Source organism: Myxine glutinosa, chromosome 9 (assembly GCF_964187855.1).
Source record: "Myxine glutinosa chromosome 9, kmMyxGlut1.1, whole genome shotgun sequence".
Lineage (NCBI taxonomy): Eukaryota > Metazoa > Chordata > Myxini > Myxiniformes > Myxinidae > Myxine > Myxine glutinosa.
This window is the reverse complement of record NC_136269.1, coordinates 92,494,658-92,514,098: the sequence shown is the minus strand read 5'-3', so window position 1 is coordinate 92,514,098 and position 19,441 is coordinate 92,494,658. Positions and strand designations below refer to the sequence as shown.

The 19,441-nt window shown below is 43.9% G+C and overlaps 2 protein-coding genes and 1 long non-coding RNA gene across 5 annotated transcripts in view; 2 read left to right on the top strand and 1 right to left on the bottom strand.

Annotated features, from left to right (window-relative positions):
- LOC137418979 (uncharacterized) overlaps window positions 1-19,441 on the bottom strand; it is a 109,796-nt gene that overhangs the window by 25,599 nt on the left and 64,756 nt on the right. For all 3 annotated transcript variants that reach the window (XM_078784525.1, XM_068105150.2, XM_068105151.2), the window contains exons 3-4: window positions 10,928-10,966; window positions 6,270-6,308 (exon numbers count right to left, since the gene is read on the bottom strand). In XM_078784525.1, the coding sequence (XP_078640651.1) occupies window positions 6,270-6,308; window positions 10,928-10,966 (78 nt within the window). The remainder of the gene's footprint in view (window positions 1-6,269; window positions 6,309-10,927; window positions 10,967-19,441) is intronic.
- LOC144893696 (uncharacterized) lies at window positions 743-5,936 on the top strand. Its single transcript, XM_078785058.1, has 3 exons — window positions 743-790; window positions 889-2,018; window positions 5,924-5,936. Exons 2-3 carry the CDS (start codon window positions 994-996, stop codon window positions 5,934-5,936), a joined length of 1,038 nt encoding a protein of 345 aa, XP_078641184.1. The 5' UTR covers window positions 743-790; window positions 889-993.
- Window positions 7,207-19,441, top strand: part of LOC137418980 (uncharacterized) — a 22,320-nt gene continuing 10,085 nt past the window's right edge. The window contains exon 1 of the long non-coding RNA XR_010982735.2: window positions 7,207-8,469. This is a non-coding gene — a long non-coding RNA (uncharacterized LOC137418980). The remainder of the gene's footprint in view (window positions 8,470-19,441) is intronic.

Genomic DNA, 19,441 nt, shown 5'->3' with positions numbered 1-19,441 from the left:
ACAAGATTCCACGCGAACATTTCGATGATTTGAATGAAGAGTGAGAAAGAGAATAGTCAGTATCAAATGAACAAAAACAAAATGTATCTTGCAAAAGTGAAGAGAAACTTTTATCAGAATCAGAATTAGTTTAGCTAATTTTAGAATCTTTTTCCCGAATCAGAATAGCTGGGGAATCAGAATTAGTTTCAACATATTGTGGATGAATATAATAACACAATGTATTCTTCAACAAAAGCAAAAAACTAGAACGACACTCGGTAGAGCGCATACCTACGCCAGGCTGAACAGCTTATGGTTTATATCCTCCTGATATGCCGAATCTGGATTCGGACCTGAATCAAAATCGAATCGGCTTGTTCTTGTCCCTTAACCAACTCGTCCACCAAGTTTATTCATAACTTGTCCACAACTTTTAAAAAACATGTTATACAATTGCTTTTTGCCCGATCTCTCAATGTTGAAGAATCGCTTGAAAAATTGACTAATTCTCACATCTGAATCCGTATTCAGATCTTCACCAAAATCGAATCGATTCGGTCTTGTCACATAACCAACTCATCCACCAGGTTTCGTCCAAATCCGTCCATAACGTTTTGCAGCATGTTTCAAAAAGTTGTGGATGAGTTATGACTGTAGTGAAATCGTATCCGTACTGAACCCGGGTGGGGATGCTCGCTGCTCGCTGTCATTGTTGTCCCCACTAGGGGCGTGACTATAAGACCCGTTGCTGTGTCAGTGCTCCGAGACTTCTCCCTTGTGACATGTTACATCGGTAGCCTCGTTAATGGTACGCCTTTATAGAATATCTAGCTTGCTTGCATTGACTGATATGAATGGCTTTATGAGATGTCGCATCGTATGCTTATTGTGTATTTCTACTTACAGGAATGATCTGATGATCTAAATGCAATTAAACCAAACCGTTGGACTAAAGTTGTGCGGACCTGAATGGTTTTCCACAACACTTAATTGCATTTAAGATCTGCTGACATGGCTGGCAACAAGACGTTGACGGTGTCCATTTTCAGCGCCGACCCACAAGCCACGGACGGAGGCTTGCAACTCAAGCACTGGCTCCGACAACTGGAGCATCTCTTTGATGAGCCTGAGACCGCTCCGACGCCTGCCGCGAAGCTGGCTATATTACACTCAAAAATCGACTACCGGGTCTACCACGCGGTCGCTCAATGCACGACGTATGATCTTACCATCGCGGAGCTCAAGCGGCTTTATATAAAAGAAAAAAGCCCTGTGTATGCGCGTTATTTGCTGCAGACGCGGCGGCAGCAGCCCAACGAGCCTATGGATCATTACGCCCAGGAGCTCCGGCAGCTCATGCTGGACAGCGCCAAGGAGCCACGGACTCCCGAGCAGGCTAAAGATGATCGACTTTTAGATGCCTTCATAGCAGGGGTCTCCTCCCAGGAACTACGTCTCAAACTCTTGGAGAAGACCGACCTGACCTTCGCTACGGCGGTTGAGCAAGCGACGGTGTATACCGAAGCGCGGATGCAATCGAACGCCTATGATCGCACGCGCCTTTTGGCGGGCACCTCACTACACGCCCGGCCGGAGAGTACCACTGACGAGGACGTGGATCCGCCTGCTGAACTCCGGGATGCTCCGGAGGATGACCCTACCCTGACAGCTGCCGTTACGACCAGCAGACCCAAGGCCTTGCGCGGGGCCGCATGTTTTTTTTGTGGAGGGCCTCGTCATGCCCGAGTCGTGTGTCCGGCACGTGACGCTATTTGCCATTTGTGCTCGCTAAAGGGACATTACGCGAAAGTGTGCAAGAAATCGGCACGCGGCTCGCGGCCCTTCGACTCGCGCAGCCGCGGTCGCGCAGGCGCGGCAACCTTGAACGGGCTTGTAGCAGAACCCACGAGCCCAGCGCCTTACCCGACTTCGAAGGGGAGGGCCCCTCTCTGCGGCCCGCTGGGCGCGCAGACAACCTTGACTGGCGCCACCGGACCGCCACCACCGTCTCATTCTCCATCGGGGACAAAGGCCGCGTCCTTGGCCAAACCTCGAGCCACGCAAAGGAAGAAACAGCTTTCAAATACTACGGAAGCCTTTCGTCAAAGCGACCAAACGAAAAAGGCGATTTCGAATACTACTACGGAAGCCTTTTGTCAAAGCGACCAAACGAAAAAGGCGATTTCGAATACTACGGAAGCCTTTTGTCAAAGCGACCAAACGAAAAAGGCGATTTCGGCTACAACGGAAGCCTTTATCTGCCAGGAGTGTCAAAAGGCGATGCCAAATACTACGGAGGCCTTTTCTCGTCGGATTTTGAATCGCGAAACACCGGAATGCTGGGGAAAGCCCTCTGATGACGATAATGGATTCCCCATGGTCAACGCAGACTCCGGCCACGATCGCAAAACTGCTGCTGGTGTAGGATCCACCCGCGAGGCTGGTCCGACCCATTCGGGGGGCTCAGTCCCGCTCCCAGCTGCCTCGTCTGGCCTGGCTCAAGCCCTTATTCCCCTTATGGTTGAGGGCCATTGTGTTCAGGCCTTGGTGGACACCGGATCTACGGATAGTTTTATCGACCAGCGACTTGTGCTCAGGCATGGATGGCGGATCGGGCGGTCTACGAGACGGATCTTCATGGCTTCCCAGGGACTCCGGCTTAGCACAAAAGGGGAATGCCGATTGAAACTAGTGCTAAAGGGACGGGTTTTCCCTGATGTACACCTTATGGTTTTACCCGCATTATGTGCTGATATTCTGCTAGGACACGATTTTCTTAAGCTGCATGGACGTCTGGTAATGGAGTTCGGTGGGCCTGACACTCTTGTTGTGGGGGCGGACGACGCGCTAACGGTGTGCGCCCTAGCGCAAATGGACGTCCGTCCGCTTTCACTGTTCCCCAATCTAACCTCCGACTGTACCCCTGTCGCGGTAAAATTGAGACGCTACTCTCGCGCGGACATGCAATTCATTGCGGACGAAACGACTCAGCTCTTGAAAGACGGCATCATAGAACCTAGTAGGTCGCCGTGGCGTGCCCAGGTCTTAGTGGTGCGCAGTGAGGCCCATCGCAAACGCATGGTGATCGACTATTCCCAAACGATTAACCGCTTTACACAGCTGGATGCCTACCCCCTTCCGGGGATGGACGCGCTAGTGCAACAGGTGTCCCAGTATTCGGTCTATAGTACTCTCGATCTCCGTAGTGCGTACCACCAGATCCCTATCTCTAGGGCGGATCGTATCTATACCGCTTTCGAGTCGGGGCAGCGGTTGTACCAATTTACACGATTGCCCTTTGGGGTGACGAACGGGGTCGCTTGTTTCCAGAGGGCCATGGATGACCTCGTTGCGCGGGAGCACTTAACCGATGTTTTCGTCTACCTCGATAACCTTACGGTTTGTGGATATGACCAAGGGCACCATGACGCTAATCTGAAGCGCTTCCTTGAGGTCGCGCAACGGTATCACTTAACTATGAACGAGGATAAGTGCCGATACTCCCTACGCACCATAGATCTTCTGGGGTACACCGTGACCCATGGCTCTGTCTCTCCGGATAAGGAACGTCTGCGACCTTTGCTCGACATGGCCCCTCCCTGCGATCGGGCGTCCCTGAAACGCGCCCTTGGGCTGTTCGCCCATTACTCCAAATGGGTGCAAAATTTCTCCGCGAAACTTCGCCCCCTTGTGGCCTGCGACACTTTTCCCCTGAGTTCGGCCGCATTGACGGCCTTTGAAGGTCTTAAGACCGACATCGCCCGAGCCGCCGTAGCAACCATCGACGAGAGCGGCTCGTTCGTCCTCGAAAGTGACGCCTCGGATCAGGCCATCGCGGCGACCCTCTCCCAAGGGGGACGTCCCGTGGCTTTCTTTTCACGGACTCTTACCTCCACTCAGCGGCGGCACTCGTCCGTTGAAAAGGAAGCGTATGCGATCGTCGAGTCTATTCGGCGATGGCGCCCGTACCTACTCGGGCGGAGCTTCCAAATCATCACGGACCAGCAAAGCGTTGCGTTCATGTACGACACCTTACACGCCCAGCGCATTAAGAACGAGAAAATCACTCGCTGGCGTATCGAACTCGCCGACTTCTGTTACACCATCAAATATCGCCCAGGGAAGGATAACCAGGCCGCCGATGCCTTATCGCGCCCCACTACATGTGCTGGTATCACCTCGTTGGAGGGCCTACGGGTGCTGCATGCTACTGCGGGCCATCCCGGCGTAACGCGTTTCGCTCATTTCGTGCGGAGTGGGAATCTCCCTTACTCGATTGACGATATCCGCCGTATCTGTCGCGACTGCGCTATCTGCGCGGAAATCAAACCGCGTTTCTATAACCCCCCTATGGGGACTCTGGTGAAGGCTACACGCCCGTGGGAACGCTTGGCGATGGATTTCAAAGGCCCTTTGCCGGTGTCGAGCGGCTCTCGCTATCTGCTCACTATCGTTGATGAGTACTCACGATTCCCCTTTGCTTATATGTGCGCGGACATGACTGCTGCCACGGTGATGCGTTGCTTACAGAACTTGTTCTCAATGTTCGGTTACCCGGCCTATGTCCATACCGACCGGGGTGCAGTCTTCTTGTCTCAGGAGGTGCGCGGCTATCTGCTCCAAAACAACGTTGCGTCTAGTTACACCACGCCGTATAGACCCCAGGCTAATGGGCAGATCGAACGCTTCAACGGGATTATCTGGAGGGCCGTCATGCTCCATCTCCGGACCCACGGCCGGGGCCTCGATAAATGGGCTTGGTCGCTACCTGCGGCGTTGAACTCAATCCGGGCACTCCTGAGTACGGCAACTAACCAAACTCCCCACGAGCGTCTTTTCCACCACCCCAGGAGCTCGGGGTGTATACGGTCTTTGCCCAGTTGGCTCGCTGGGCCCGGGCCGGCCTACCTTAAACGGGCAGTTCGCGCGAGCAAGTACGACCCCCTTGTGGACAAAGTGCAGATTCTCCAGGCTAATCCTGAGCATGCTCGTGTGATGACGTCTGATGGTCGTGAGACTACTGTCTCCGTTCGTCATCTTGCCCCTTGCGGGGTCGACGACCTTAGTAGGGAATCGGACGAACCGGTCGAACCCATCTATGAGACTATGACCTCTCCCGACGCTCCCATCGCCGATAGTCCACCGACCCTCCCCCCGTCGAGACTGCCCGGGTCCGACGACTTGGCGTTACCCCCTTCATCACCCGACCCTGTTGACGCCTCTGACACCGGGGATACAGGGTTACGAGACGCCGTACCCGGGGAATTTCGAACGCGTGCTGGCAGAGAAATTCGCCGCCCGGCCCGCTACGGTTGGGCCGACTGATACTCCGCGCCCATGCTGACGCTCACTCGCTTTTAGCCACGCGGCCGTATAATTCTGACGGGGGGTGAATGTAGTGAAATCGTATCCGTACTGAACCCGGGTGGGGATGCTCGCTGCTCGCTGTCATTGTTGTCCCCACTAGGGGCGTGACTATAAGACCCGTTGCTGTGTCAGTGCTCCGAGACTTCTCCCTTGTGACATGTTACATCGGTAGCCTCGTTAATGGTACGCCTTTATAGAATATCTAGCTTGCTTGCATTGACTGATATGAATGGCTTTATGAGATGTCGCATCGTATGCTTATTGTGTATTTCTACTTACAGGAATGATCTGATGATCTAAATGCAATTAAACCAAACCGTTGGACTAAAGTTGTGCGGACCTGAATGGTTTTCCACAACAATGACAAAACTTGGTGGATGAGTTGGTTGTGTGACAAGAACAAGACGATTCGATTTTTGTTCAGGTGTGGATCCAGATCCGGCCTATCAGTGGGATATAAAACGTAAACTGTTCAACCTGGTGGAGGTATATGTGCTCTACCAAGTGCCTTTTTAGTTTAAAAATGTGCACGTAATTGCATTTTTCGGTGTTTGATCTTTTGACCACGCCTCAGGGGGAATGGCTAAAAATGACACTGCTATTGCACCTTCATGCCATGTGATGATCATAGCTGCCAGGTTTGGTGAATTTCTGCACAACTGTTTTGGAGTAGATAGCTTGACAGATGGACAGAGACAGATGGAGCCAGATGGAGCCAATTACAATAGCCGCCCCCTGCCCCACCAACCGTTCTTTTTCATCAAAAAGCATGGGGATAATTAAGATTACACACTGTGGTTATTGTGTAATACTTGATACACCGCAGCAAAAAAACAATGCAAATCAAATGGCAATAGACATAACTAAATACTAAATAAAAATGGAAAGAAAACACTTGAAGGATTGTTTTTTTCTCAAACCTTGAAGTTGATGAATCACGTGCTGTGTCATTCCTATGGCTGGAGAAACAAAACGACAGAATGAAGACAATTGATATACATCTCAATATTCACCGACAAGTTCGATCTCTTCAGATAATCAAATTGCAAAAAAGCATGAATCGCAAAAGCATAATTCTAGAGGTTTCTAAAGGGCAATTCTAGAGGTTTCTAAAGGGTAATTCTAGAGGTTTCTAAAGGGTAATTCTCGAGGTTTCTAAAGAGTAATTCTAGAGGTTTCTAAAGGGTAATTCTTTAGAGGTTTCCAAAGGGTAACTCTAGAGGTTTCTAAAGAGTAATTCTAGAGGTTTCTAAAGAGTTATTCTGGAGGTTTCTAAAGGGTAATTCTATAGAGGTTTCTAAAGGGTAATTCTAGAGGTTTCTAAAGGGTAATTCTCAAAGTTTATAAAGAGTTATTCTGGAGGTTTCTAAAGGGTAATTCTCGAAGTTTATGAGTAATTCTAGAGGTTTCTAAAGGGTAATTCTAGCGGTTTCTAACGGGTAATTCTAGAGGTTTCTCAAGGGTAATTCTATAGAGGTTTCTAAAGGGTAATTCTGGAGGGTTCTAAAGGGAGATTCTATAGAGGTTTCTAAAGGGTAATTCTATAGAGGTTTCTAAAGGGTAATTCTGGAGGGTTCTAAAGGGAAATTCGATAGAGGTTTCTAAAGGGTAATTCTATAGAGGTTTCTAAAGGGTAATTCCAGAGGTTTCCAAAGGGTAATTCCAGAGGTTTCTAAAGGGTAATTCTACAGGGTTATAAAGAGTAATTCTAGAGGTTTCTAAAGGGTAATTATATAGAGGTTTCTAAAGGGTATGTCTAGAGGTTTCAAAAGGGTAATTCTACAGGTTTCTAAAGGGTAATTCTAGAGGGTTAAAAAGGGTAATTCTAGAGGGTTTAAAAGGGTAATTGTAGAGGGTTCTAAAGGGTAATTCGAGAGGGTTCCAAAGAGTAATTCTAGAGGTTTATAAAGGATAATTCTTGAGGGTTCTAAAGGGTAATTCTAGAGGGTTCTAAAGTGTAAAAGTAATGGGTTTCTTTCGTTGTAGGCCTTGCCCATTTTATATTAAAAATGCCAAACTGAATCACTTCCTTCAGCCACGGGTGCTATTTTTTACGGAATGGGACCTCTGACATCTTGACCCCATAAGCAATCAGTTCATCTTTGCCTCATTATATGTACTTGTACCAAAGTTTGACTTGGATCCCTCCAGCTGTTCTTAAGTTATCGTGGGAACGAAAACCTATCATGTGGTAACGAAAAGGACAACCGGAAAATATAATAATGCCTCCGGCGACCTCATCGGCAGAGGCATAAACATAGGGTAATACCCCTGGCGCTCACCTGGTAAAATAAACAGTATACTGCACTGACGAAAGGTATTTAAAACTAATTTCAATGGTTGCGAGAAGACAGGACAGCATGTAGAATCATACGAACATAATCATAAGACTTTAAACAAACAAACAAAAAAAAACTATTTTGGGCCCGACCACACATTGATGTTGACGGTTTTTTTAATTGAATTTTTCCAAATGAAGTTGAGCAAGTTAGATATAAATATTCTCTGAAGGTAAACAATTGACCGGTAGAACACGATGCATTTTCGAAGTATGTGTATTGAAGTTTCCACAAAGAAAAATGTGGAGATCAGTTTGGATTGCAATAGCTTCAGTTGCAAAAAGAGAAGAAACAAACTGCTATCATTTATTAACCATTATTATGCAACAGCGGCAAACCCAGACGCGGTGGAGTAATGGTTAAATAGTCAAATCTGGAGTCTGGGCGGTCGGTGGTTCACAGCCAAGTCATACCAAAGACTTCTCGAAACTCAAATCTGTTAATCACAAATGGTAGCGATTTTCAGAGCCGTTTCGGTGTTGCAGTTCTATCGCATTATTCAGAATGGCAAGCATGTAATAGCTTCCAACAGCAAGTGACATGGCAACAGGTAGTCATGTTACTTCTAAATTTGTGATTTTGTTTATTTGTGAATTATACGTTTCTTCCATAGCACAGTTTTTCTGCACTCTTGTCCCAATGAGCAACTGGATGCCACAAAGCCATGGGACAGAACATTTTCTCAAGTGTCAATCCCCTCACCTGCTTTTTGCTTCAACGAACAGCTACGCACAAGGGCAACTTTGAATTGGACACGACATCATGCGACATTGACTATAAGGTAACGGCAAGTGGAATAGTTTGTAGTAATATATATTATATCATAATATATCATAAATATAATATATACATATATACTAGCTGAATGCACCCGGCGTTGCCCGGGTTCTTTTTGAATGAATTTAATCTTCTGTACATAGGTCTGACGCGAGCCCAGTATCAGTTAGTGCTCAACGATTCCTTGTTCATTCTTCTGTCGGGCCCCGCGAAAGAGAATTTTGAAAGCATGTGTTGCAATCAGTCAGATATCCTATTAAGTGCATAAGTTGTACTTCAAGAGAATATTGAAAGAAGAAGAAGATATATTGCGAAATGGGCCCAGCCTGGCCGAGGCGGCCTCGCCACCTCGCCTAAAACCTTCCCGGGGCCCGTCCTGACATTTTTTGTTTCAGCGGTTTTCTCCTATCTTTCAACGTTCAGGAGATTAGCGCGTGCAGACAAACAAACAAAAACTTTATTTTATATATATAATAAATATAATATAGATAGATATAGAAGATAGATAGATAGAAGATATATATATATATATATATATATATATATATATATATATATATATATATATATATATATATATATATATATATATATATATATATATATATATATATATGTAGATATATATATATATATATATGTATATATATATATTGCCACGTTTGTAAGGGTAGGCATGAAATACCTTAGGAAAGTAGGAATGTGCAGGTTTTAGTATGGACCGTGTGACGCGAAGAAGAACAAGAAGAAGAAGCCCATCTCGATGTACATAAGCAGGGTAAATGTTCAGGTTAAGAGTGTTTGCATATCTTCGCACAGGGGGTTGAGCTTGTGTTATCAAGATAGGGCTTAAGAATAATTCCCAGTATGCATTTCCTCACTGTGATTTTTCCCTTCGTTTTATTTCATCGAAAAGGGTCGCCGCGACAACAACCATAATTGCTCGACAGAAACCCGAACATTTGCCGATAGGCAAAGAAACTCCGCCCAGCCGAACATTCCCGAAGGACAGCTAGGCTCCGCCTCGGAGGACGGAATTGACAGGCCACACCCCAAGTTACGTCATTGGGCGTCAAGAATGGCCATGAGGCCACGCTCCGAAGGACGATTGGTTTTGACGATTCGATGGCGCTGGGTGATTGGTCAAAAGGATGACGTCATTTGGACACTCCGAGAAAAAGCAAAAGGAGACGACTGTCTCTCTTTTGTGCTGGTTTGATAGTGGACAGTCACATTTTTGTCTTGCTCTTTTGATCTGGTTCGCACATGAGGGACGGTCGCTTCACTATTTCTCTGTTGCCTTGGACATGGTTGGCTAGGCGGCGTGTGGTCTTTGGTTCATGTGCGCTCTTGGGAAAGGACTGGTGAGAAAAAGCGGTTCGGGACAGTCGGAACTACAAGGCACAGGATCGACGTCGGCGGTGGACTGGGCCTTCGTCATGTTTCCTCTGAACGTCGAGGAGCGCGACTCCATTCCATTTGTGCGTTTTCCACGCGGTGGTTCGAGGCGACGACCACCAAACCCTGCGTTGCGACCAGAGCTAAGTGGCTGCACGACCAACCCCATTTTCTTTTTCTTTTATCATTCCCCTGTCTGTATGTGAGTCTGAATGGAGGATCCTCAACCGAGGAATTTTAGTTTACCTCACCCTTCGTTGTCTTTTACATTAGTGTTAATAAATTTATATTTGTTGAATTTTACTTTTCTGTCCTGTGTCGTTTCTTTGTTCTGTGGGATCGGATTAACCCCGTGTCGGCCGTCCGATCAGGAAAGGCATCGATTCGATTCGGTCTTGTCACATAACCAACTCATCCACCAAGTTTCGTCCAAATCCGTCCATAACGTTTTGCAGCATGATATTTGACATGCAGCATGATTTCTCAAAAAGTTGTGGACGAGTTATGACAAAACTTGGTGGATGAGTTGGTTGTGTGACAAGAACAAGACGATTCGATTTTGGTTCAGGTGTGGATCCAGATCCGGCCTATCAGTGGGATATAAAACGTAAACTGTTCAACCTGGTGGAGGTATATGTGCTCTACCGAGTGCCTTTTTAGTTTAAAAATGTGCACGTAATTGCATTTTTCGGTGTTTGATCTTTTGACCACGCCTCAGGGGGAATGGCTAAAAATGACACTGCTATTGCACCTTCATGCCATGTGATGATCATAGCTGCCAGGTTTGGTGAATTTCTGCACAACTGTTTAGGAGTAGATACCATGACAGATGGACAGAGACAGATAGAGCCAGATGGAGCCAATTACAATAGCCGCCCCCTCCCCCACCAACCGTTCTTTTTCATCAAAAAGCGTGGGGATAATTAAGCTTACACACTGTGGTTATTGTGTAATACTTGATACACCGCAGCAAAAAAACAATGCAAATCAAATGGCAATAGACATAACTAAATACTAAATAAAAATGGATAGAAAACACTTGAAGGATTGTTTTTTTCTCAAACCTTGAAGTTGATGAATCACGTGCTGTGTCATTCCTATGGCTGGAGAAACAAAACGACAGGATGAAGACAATTGATATACATCTCAATATTCACCGACAAGTTCGATCTCTTCAGATAATCAAATTGCAAAAAAGCATGAATCGCATGCCTGTTGCAACGCAAAATATAATACAATTATAATAAAAATTACAAGAGGGAGAATTGCTCTGCGATACATATCCCCTACCAAGTTTCAGTTCAGTGCGGTTAAAGTGTAAGGGGAAAAAGTCTGGAAAACTGACCCATGTATAATACGTGTATAATACTGTATGTGACATTTTCTAAGTTCAAAAAGGGAATAACTGTGAATGATTGGCAAAACGCCCCGAAACTCAAACCAAACTCAAACTCTGTAACTTATCATAATAAAGCCATGTACCAAGTTTAAATTCAATATGTTAAAGGACATGGAAAAAGTGCAGAAAACGACAGGTGGGGCAGACAGACGGAGAGCAAACCTATAGTCCCCTCCCGGGAAGGGACGAATAAAGGGTAGTTTTGCAATTACATGCTATAATCAACTTTTCACGCCAGTCTAAGCCACAGCTTATATTGTGATAACGATGTTCGGAGGCAAATGCAAAACTGATGCTTACGGCTGATGATGGGTCAAACTGCAAGTTATTTTATGTCACACAAGTTACTTATCTTGGTTGCAAAGGTGGATATCAGGACAGAATGTTACTTGTATTGACTACTCAACAATTGACTGATACAACAGTTATCAATAAGTTTTATAAATAACTAGCAGGAGTACCTGGCGTTGTGGGGGGGGGGGGGGGCGGCAGGAGAGGGAGGGGTGAGGAAGGGGGTGGCAGGAATGGAAGGGGGAGGGGACGATGGAGAGGTGAGGGGAAAGATCTACTACATATGCATCTTTTGGGGGGAGGGGGGATGGCTTTGATGGGCTCCTCCATTTTGGGGAAGGAGGGGGGAAGGGAAAGAGGAAAAATTTACTCCTGCAAAGAGTGTTTTAACCTCAGTGATTCACAGGCAAAAAGGAATTTGCAATACCCTCTGCCACCAACACCAGGTGGCGCTATACAGTACACATTTACATAGAGAATTTACGCCACTCTCCCGGTCCCCACAGCCACGAATGAGGCCGCATAGCCTATGTTACCCCCCAGATAAAGTTGTATTTGTACCCCAAAGTAAAGTATATAAGCATTTGTAGCTGGAGTACCTGGCGTTGCTCAAACAAAAAAGAAACTAACATATTTGAAATGAGGGCAAATATGATGTAAAAGCAATTACATCCAAATCAGAATCCATCACAAATGTCAAATCATCATTTTACCTTTTTGTTGAATATATGCTGCTGAATGTGCCATTGATCACGTTTCTGAGTTAAGTATGATGATGTTCATGAAGAAGCCTTACCACCAACTTCAACCGCTTCCGGAATTGTTTGATTACTTGTGTTCAAATGTCTGATAATTGTTATGTATTTATTTATGCGAATGTGTACTTGTATATAACTGTCATTAGTCAAAAAGTCAAAGGCACTATCGAGCGATTTTAAAAAAAAAAGAATTTTTTTTTTCCAAAAACACTCCCAGGCACTCACTGATGAACCCCTTAACGTTTTGACGATGATCCGTTCTGCCATCGCTGAGAAAAAAGGTGCCAGACACACGCACACGCGCGCGCACACACACACACACACACACACACACACACACACACACACACACACACACACACACACACACACACACACACACACACACACGGCTCTCTTACATAGTAGATTCTGCCTGTGAAAGTTTAAACTTAGTTCATTATAAGGGAAAATTGAAAAACTAGAACGGCACTCTTTAATGTCACAACATCGACCGATATTCCTCAACCCACATTATTACATCATAATACATACCTGTACCAAGTTTGATTTAAATCCATTCAGCTGTTCTCAAGTATCACATTTTTAGCTGACATGATCTCTGACCTTTGACGCCAAAATATAATTAGTTCATCTGTGCATCAGAGCATATACTTATACCAAGTTTGGTCAAAATCCCATCACTGTTTCACAAGTTAGTGCAGCAACAGAAGTTTTATGCGGTGAAGCTGCTTCAATATTTGGCTATGTCCTTTCTTCCATCCATCTTTAAAAAAAATTAATCACCTTTTTAACCCACTGTGTTTAATTTAAATGGGTTTTAAAGGCTAATTCTAAAGGCTTCCATGGGGTAATTCCAATGGGTTCTAAAGGGCAATTCTGAGGGTTCTAAAGAGTAATTCTAGACGTTTCTAAAGAGTAATTCTAGACGTTTCTAAAGGGTAATTCTCGAAGTTTATAAAGAGTAATTCCAGAGGTTTCTAAAGGGTAATTCCAGAGGTTTCTAAAGGGTAATTCTAGAGGTTTCTACAGGGTAATTCTCGAAGTTTATAAAGAGTAATTCCAGAGGTTTCTAAAGGGTAATTCCAGAGGTTTCTAAAGGGTAATTCTAGAGGTTTCTACAGGGTAATTCTATAGGTTTGTAAAGGGTAATTCTAGAGGTTTCTAAAGGGTAATTCAAGAGGTTGCTAAAGGGTAATTCTAGAGGGTTACAAAGAGTTATTCTAGAGGTTTCTAAAGGGTAATTCTATAGAGGTTTCTAAAGGGTAATTCTAGAGGGTTATAAAGGGTAATTCATAGAAGTTTCTAAAGTTATTCGAGAGGTTTCTAAAGGGTAATTCTAGAGGTTTCCAAATAGTCTAGTAGGAAGACTAGGTCCCCCTGCACCCCCCGGAGATATACTTCTAATCAGTGTTTCTAGATTGGAAAAAATGTGTAGAAAATGACTAGCTATGGCCCCAAGCTGAAAAAATGTCCCACATACCATTTTTATGCAAATTACTGCTGCAAATTTTATGCAAAATTATGCAAATTTTATGCAAATTTTTGATGAGGAGTAGAGTTGAGGGGTCTTTGAGGGCTTCATCGAGGTGCTCTCGGTTGCAAGACTGGGTCATTCTGAGAAGCACAGCAGGGTCAGAGATCATGATGTTCTCCTCCTCAGTGAATCTCTCCATCAACAGCCTCTCCATTGCCTCACACACTGTTTTGAGGCAAAAGAGGGACTTTGCGTAGGCCTTTCCACTGAGAACACCTTTGAGAGATCCACTTGTTACTAGTTGTGCCTCAAAGAGAATCTCTGCATATCCAGAACCACGCATCTTGTGTCCAGTGAGCATCCCGATGTAGTTCATGGATGTGTGGAAGGGTCCAATCGTTACTACATGACTAGCAAATTCATTTGGCCAGCGCCAGATGATGGGAAGGGCTTTCATGCAGACACCCAGATCAAATGTATTCAGGACCCATCTCTGACCCACCTCAGCAGTTGCTGCCTCGGAACGCTTCAGTAGCTCACGAACAACTGCGTTGTCTGTGATCGGTTGGTGGATAGGCGTGCAGTAGTCGACTGTTGATTTGCTGGGTGGGGGAGAACCAGTTGCAGAGGTGAAACCCCCTAGCCCAGGCACAGGCTGCAGGCCATTGCCATGCCATGCAGGCACCAGGCACAGACCGATCACAGACAACGCAGTTGTTCGTGAGCTACTGAAGCGTTCCGAGGCAGCAACTGCTGAGGTGGGTCAGAGATGGGTCCTGAATACATTTGATCTGGGTGTCTGCATGAAAGCCCTTCCCATCATCTGGCGCTGGCCAAATGAATTTGCTAGTCATGTAGTAACGATTGGACCCTTCCACACATCCATGAACTACATCGGGATGCTCACTGGACACAAGATGCGTGGTTCTGGATATGCAGAGATTCTCTTTGAGGCACAACTAGTAACAAGTGGATCTCTCAAAGGTGTTCTCAGTGGAAAGGCCTACGCAAAGTCCCTCTTTTGCCTCAAAACAGTGTGTGAGGCAATGGAGAGGCTGTTGATGGAGAGATTCACTGAGGAGGAGAACATCATGATCTCTGACCCTGCTGTGCTTCTCAGAATGACCCAGTCTTGCAACCGAGAGCACCTCGATGAAGCCCTCAAAGACCCCTCAACTCTACTCCTCATCAAAAATTTGCATAAAATTTGCATAATTTTGCATAAAATTTGCAGCAGTAATTTGCATAAAAATAGTATGTGGGACATTTTTTCAGCTTGGGGCCATAGCTAGTCATTTTCTACACATTTTTTCCAATCTAGAAACACTGATTAGAAGTATATCTCCGGGGGGTGCAGGGGGACCTAGTCTTCCTACTAGACTAAAAGGGTAATTCAAGAGGTTTCTAAAGGGTAATTCTAGAGGTTTCTAAAGGGTAATTCTAGAGGTTTCTAAAGGGTAATTCCATAGAAGTTTCTAAAGGGTAATTCTAGAAGTTTATAAAGAGTAATTCTAGAGGTTTCTAAAGGGTAATTCTATAGAAATTTCTAAAGGGTAATTCTAGAGGTTTCTAAAGGGTAATTCTAGAGGGTTATAAAGTTATTCTAGAGGTTTCTAAAGGGTAATTCTAGAGGTTTCTAAAGGGTAATTCTAGAGGTTTCTAAAGGGTAATTCATAGAAGTTTCTAAAGTTATTCTAGAGGTTTCTAAAGGGTAATTCTAGAGGTTTCTAAAGGGTAATTCAAGAGGTTTCTAAAGGGTAATTCTAGAGGTTTCTAAAGGGTAATTCTAGAGGTTTCTAAAGGGTAATTCCATAGAAGTTTCTAAAGGGTAATTCTAGAAGTTTATAAAGAGTAATTCTAGAGGTTTCTAAAGGGTAATTCTATAGAAATTTCTAAAGGGTAATTCTAGAGGTTTCTAAAGGGTAATTCTAGAGGTTTCTAAAGGGTAATTCTAGAGGTTTCTAAAGGGTAATTCTATAGAAATTTCTAAAGGGTAATTCTAGAGGTTTCTAAAGGGTAATTCTAGAGGTTTCTAAACGGTAATTCTAGAGGTTTCTAAAGGGTAATTCTCCAAGTTTATAAAGAGTAATTCTAGAGGTTTCTAAAGGGTAATTCTATAGAAATTTCTAAAGGGTAATTCTAGAGGTTTCTAAAGGGTAATTCTAGAGGTTTCTAAACGGTAATTCTAGAGGTTTCTAAAGGGTAATTCTCCAAGTTTATAAAGAGTAATTCTAGAGGTTTCTAAAGGGTAATTCTAGAGGTTTCTAAAGGGTAATTCTCCAAGTTTATAAAGAGTAATTCTAGAGGTTTCTAAAGGGTAATTCTATAGAAATTTCTAAAGGGTAATTCTAGAGGTTTCTAAAGGGTAATTCTAGAGGTTTCTAAACGGTAATTCTAGAGGTTTCTAAAGGGTAATTCTCCAAGTTTATAAAGAGTAATTCTAGAGGTTTCTAAAGGGTAATTCTAGAGGTTTCTAAAGGGTAATTCCAGAGGTTTCTAAAGGGTAATTCTAGATGGTTCTAAAGAGTAATTCTAGAGGTTTCTAAAAGGGTAATTCGAGAGGGTAAAGCACTTAGGGGTTTCTAAAGAGTAATTCAAGAGGGTTCTAACGTGTAATTCTAGGGGTTTCTAAAGGGTAATTCTAGAGGGTTCTAAAGTGTAATAGTAATGGGTTTCTTTCGTTTGTAGGCCTTGCCTATTTTATATTTAAAATGCCAAACTGAATCACTTCCTTCAGCCACGGGTGCTATTTTTTACGGAATGGGACCTCTGACATCTTGACCCCATAATCAATCAGTTCATCTTTGCCTCATTATACGTACTTGTACCAAAGTTTGACTTGGATCCCTCCAGCTGTTCTTAAGTTATCGTGGGAACGAAAACCTATCATGTGGTAACGAAAAGGCCAACCGGAAAATATAATAATGCCTCCGGCGACCTCATCGGCGGAGGCATAAACATAGGGTAATACCCCTGGCGCTCACCTGGTAAAATAAACAGTATACTGCACTGACTAAAGGTATTTAAAACTAATTTCAATGGTTGCAAGAAGACAGGACAGCATGTAGAATCATACGAACATAATCATAAGACTTTAAACAAACAAACAAAAAAAAAACTATTTTGGGCCCGACCACACATTGATGTTGACGGTTTTTTTTATTGAATTTTTCCAAATGAAGTTGAGCAAGTTAGATATAAATATTCTCTGAAGGTAAACAATTGACCGGTAGAACACGATGCATTTTCGAAGTATGTGTATTGAAGTTTCCACAAAGAAAAATGTGGAGATCAGTTTGGATTGCAATAGCTTCAGTTGCAAAAAGAGAAGAAACAAACTGCTATCATTTATTAACCATTATTATGCAACAGCGGCAAACCCAGACGCGGTGGAGTAATGGTTAAATAGTCAAATCTGGAGTCTGGGCGGTCGGTGGTTTACAGCCAAGTCAGACCAAAGACTTCTCGAAACTCAAATCTGTTAATCACAAATGGTAGCGATTTTCAGAGCCGTTTCGGTGTTGCAGTTCTATCGCATTATTCAGAATGGCAAGCATGTAATAGCTTCCAACAGCAAGTGACATGGCAACAGGTAGTCATGTTACTTCTAAATTTGTGATTTTGCTTATTTGTGAATTATACGTTTCTTCCATAGCACAGTTTTCTGCCTTCCGAGACTCGTAGGCATCTATAACCTTCTGTCTGAAGGCCTCAGAGAGCTCTTTTGATCGAGGCATGGTGACGCCGCACACTTCAACAACAAAGAGCAAACCAAACTAAATGTCTTGAGGTTTAAATAAGGCAGGTTCCTCCGAGATCCTCCAAGTGATAAATGTCGGGGTGTACTTACTTTTTCCACATGCGAACTTTGTATTTATGTTTATTTAAATTATTTAGTGAACTACAAAATGTAAATGTTTCATGATATTTGTTATATTATATCACCTTTATCTATCAATATTGTTGAAATGAAGATCAAATAGCTGTATGTTGAAATATGTTGAAAAAGTCAAAACTTTACATGGGGTGTACTTACTTTGTCAGGTGACATTTGATCTTCATTTCAACAGTATTGACAGATAAAGGTGAAATAATATAACAAATATCATGAAACATTTACATTTTGTAGTCCATTGTATAATTTAAATAAACAAATGCAAATTTTGCATGTGGAAAAAGTAAGTACACCCCTACATTTATCACTACTTCAAATACCTAAAATTAGAATCAGGTGCACCAGGTCAGGTGCAAATGATTAGAACATCGTTAGAGAGGATCTTGGATGAACCTGTCTTATTTAAACCTCAGACATTTAGTTTGGTTTGCTCTTTATTGTTGAAGTGTGTGGCTTCACCATGCCTAGATCAAAAGAGCTCTCTGAGGCCTTCACAAAGAAGGTTTTTGATGCCTACGAGTCTGGGAAGGGATTTAAAAAGATCTCCAAACAATTTGAAATCAATCATTCGACTGTCCGGAAGATCATCTCCAAGTGGAGAAGATTCCAAACAACTGTCAACCTGTTCAGGCCAGGCCGCCCCAGCAAGTTCAGCCCGAGAGCAGACCGCAAGATGCTGAAAGAAGTCTCTAAGAACCCCAGAATGTCATCACGGGACCTACAGGTAGCTCTTGCCACTGTTGATGTCAAAGTGCACGAGTCTACCATAAGAAAGAGGCTGCACAAATTTGATCTCCATGGGAGGTGTCCCAGGAGGAAACCTTTGCTGTCCAGAAAGAACATCAGGGCAAGACTAAAGTTTGCCAATGAACACCGAGGCAAAGACCAGCACTTCTGGAACAATGTGCTCTGGACAGATGAGTCAAAGGTAGAGCTATTTGGCCACAGTACCAGAAGACATGTTTGGCGAAAACCAAAGACAGCATTTTACCACAAGAACCTGATACCAACTGTAAAGCATGGTGGTGGAAATATTATGGTTTGGGGCGGCTTTGCTGCATCAGGGCCTGGGAAGCTCACCATCATAGAATCCACGATGCATTCTTCATTGTACCAGAGGGTGCTTGAGGATAATGTGAGGCCATCTGTCAGAAAGTTGAAGCTCAACCGAAGGTGAACCTTGCAACATGACAATGACCCTAAACATACCAGTAAATCCAACAAGGAATGGCTGAAAAGAAAGAAATGGAGGGTTCTGGAATGGCAAAGTCAAAGCCCGTATCTAAATCCCATCGAGATGTTGTGGGGGGATTTGAAACGAGCTGTCCATGCAAGAAACCCCTCAAACATCGCACAGCCGAAAGAATTCTGCATGGAGGAGTGGGCAAAAATTTCTCCCAGTCGATGTCAGAGACTGGTAGACAGTTATAAGAAACGCCTTCTTGAGGTTGTTTCTGCCAAAGGGGGCAATACCACCTATTAGAGCCAGGGGTGTACTTACTTTTTCCACATGCGAAATTTGCATTTATGTTTATTTAAATTATACATTGGACTACAAAATGTAAATGTTTCATGATATTTGTTATATTATATCACCTTTATCTATCAATATTGTTGAAATGAAGGTCAAATAGCTGTATGTTGAAATAGTCAAAACTTTACATGGGGTGTACTTACTTTTTCACGTGAATATATATATATATACGTGTGTGTGTGTGTGTGTGTGTGTGTGTGTGTGTGTGTGTGTGTGTGTGTGTG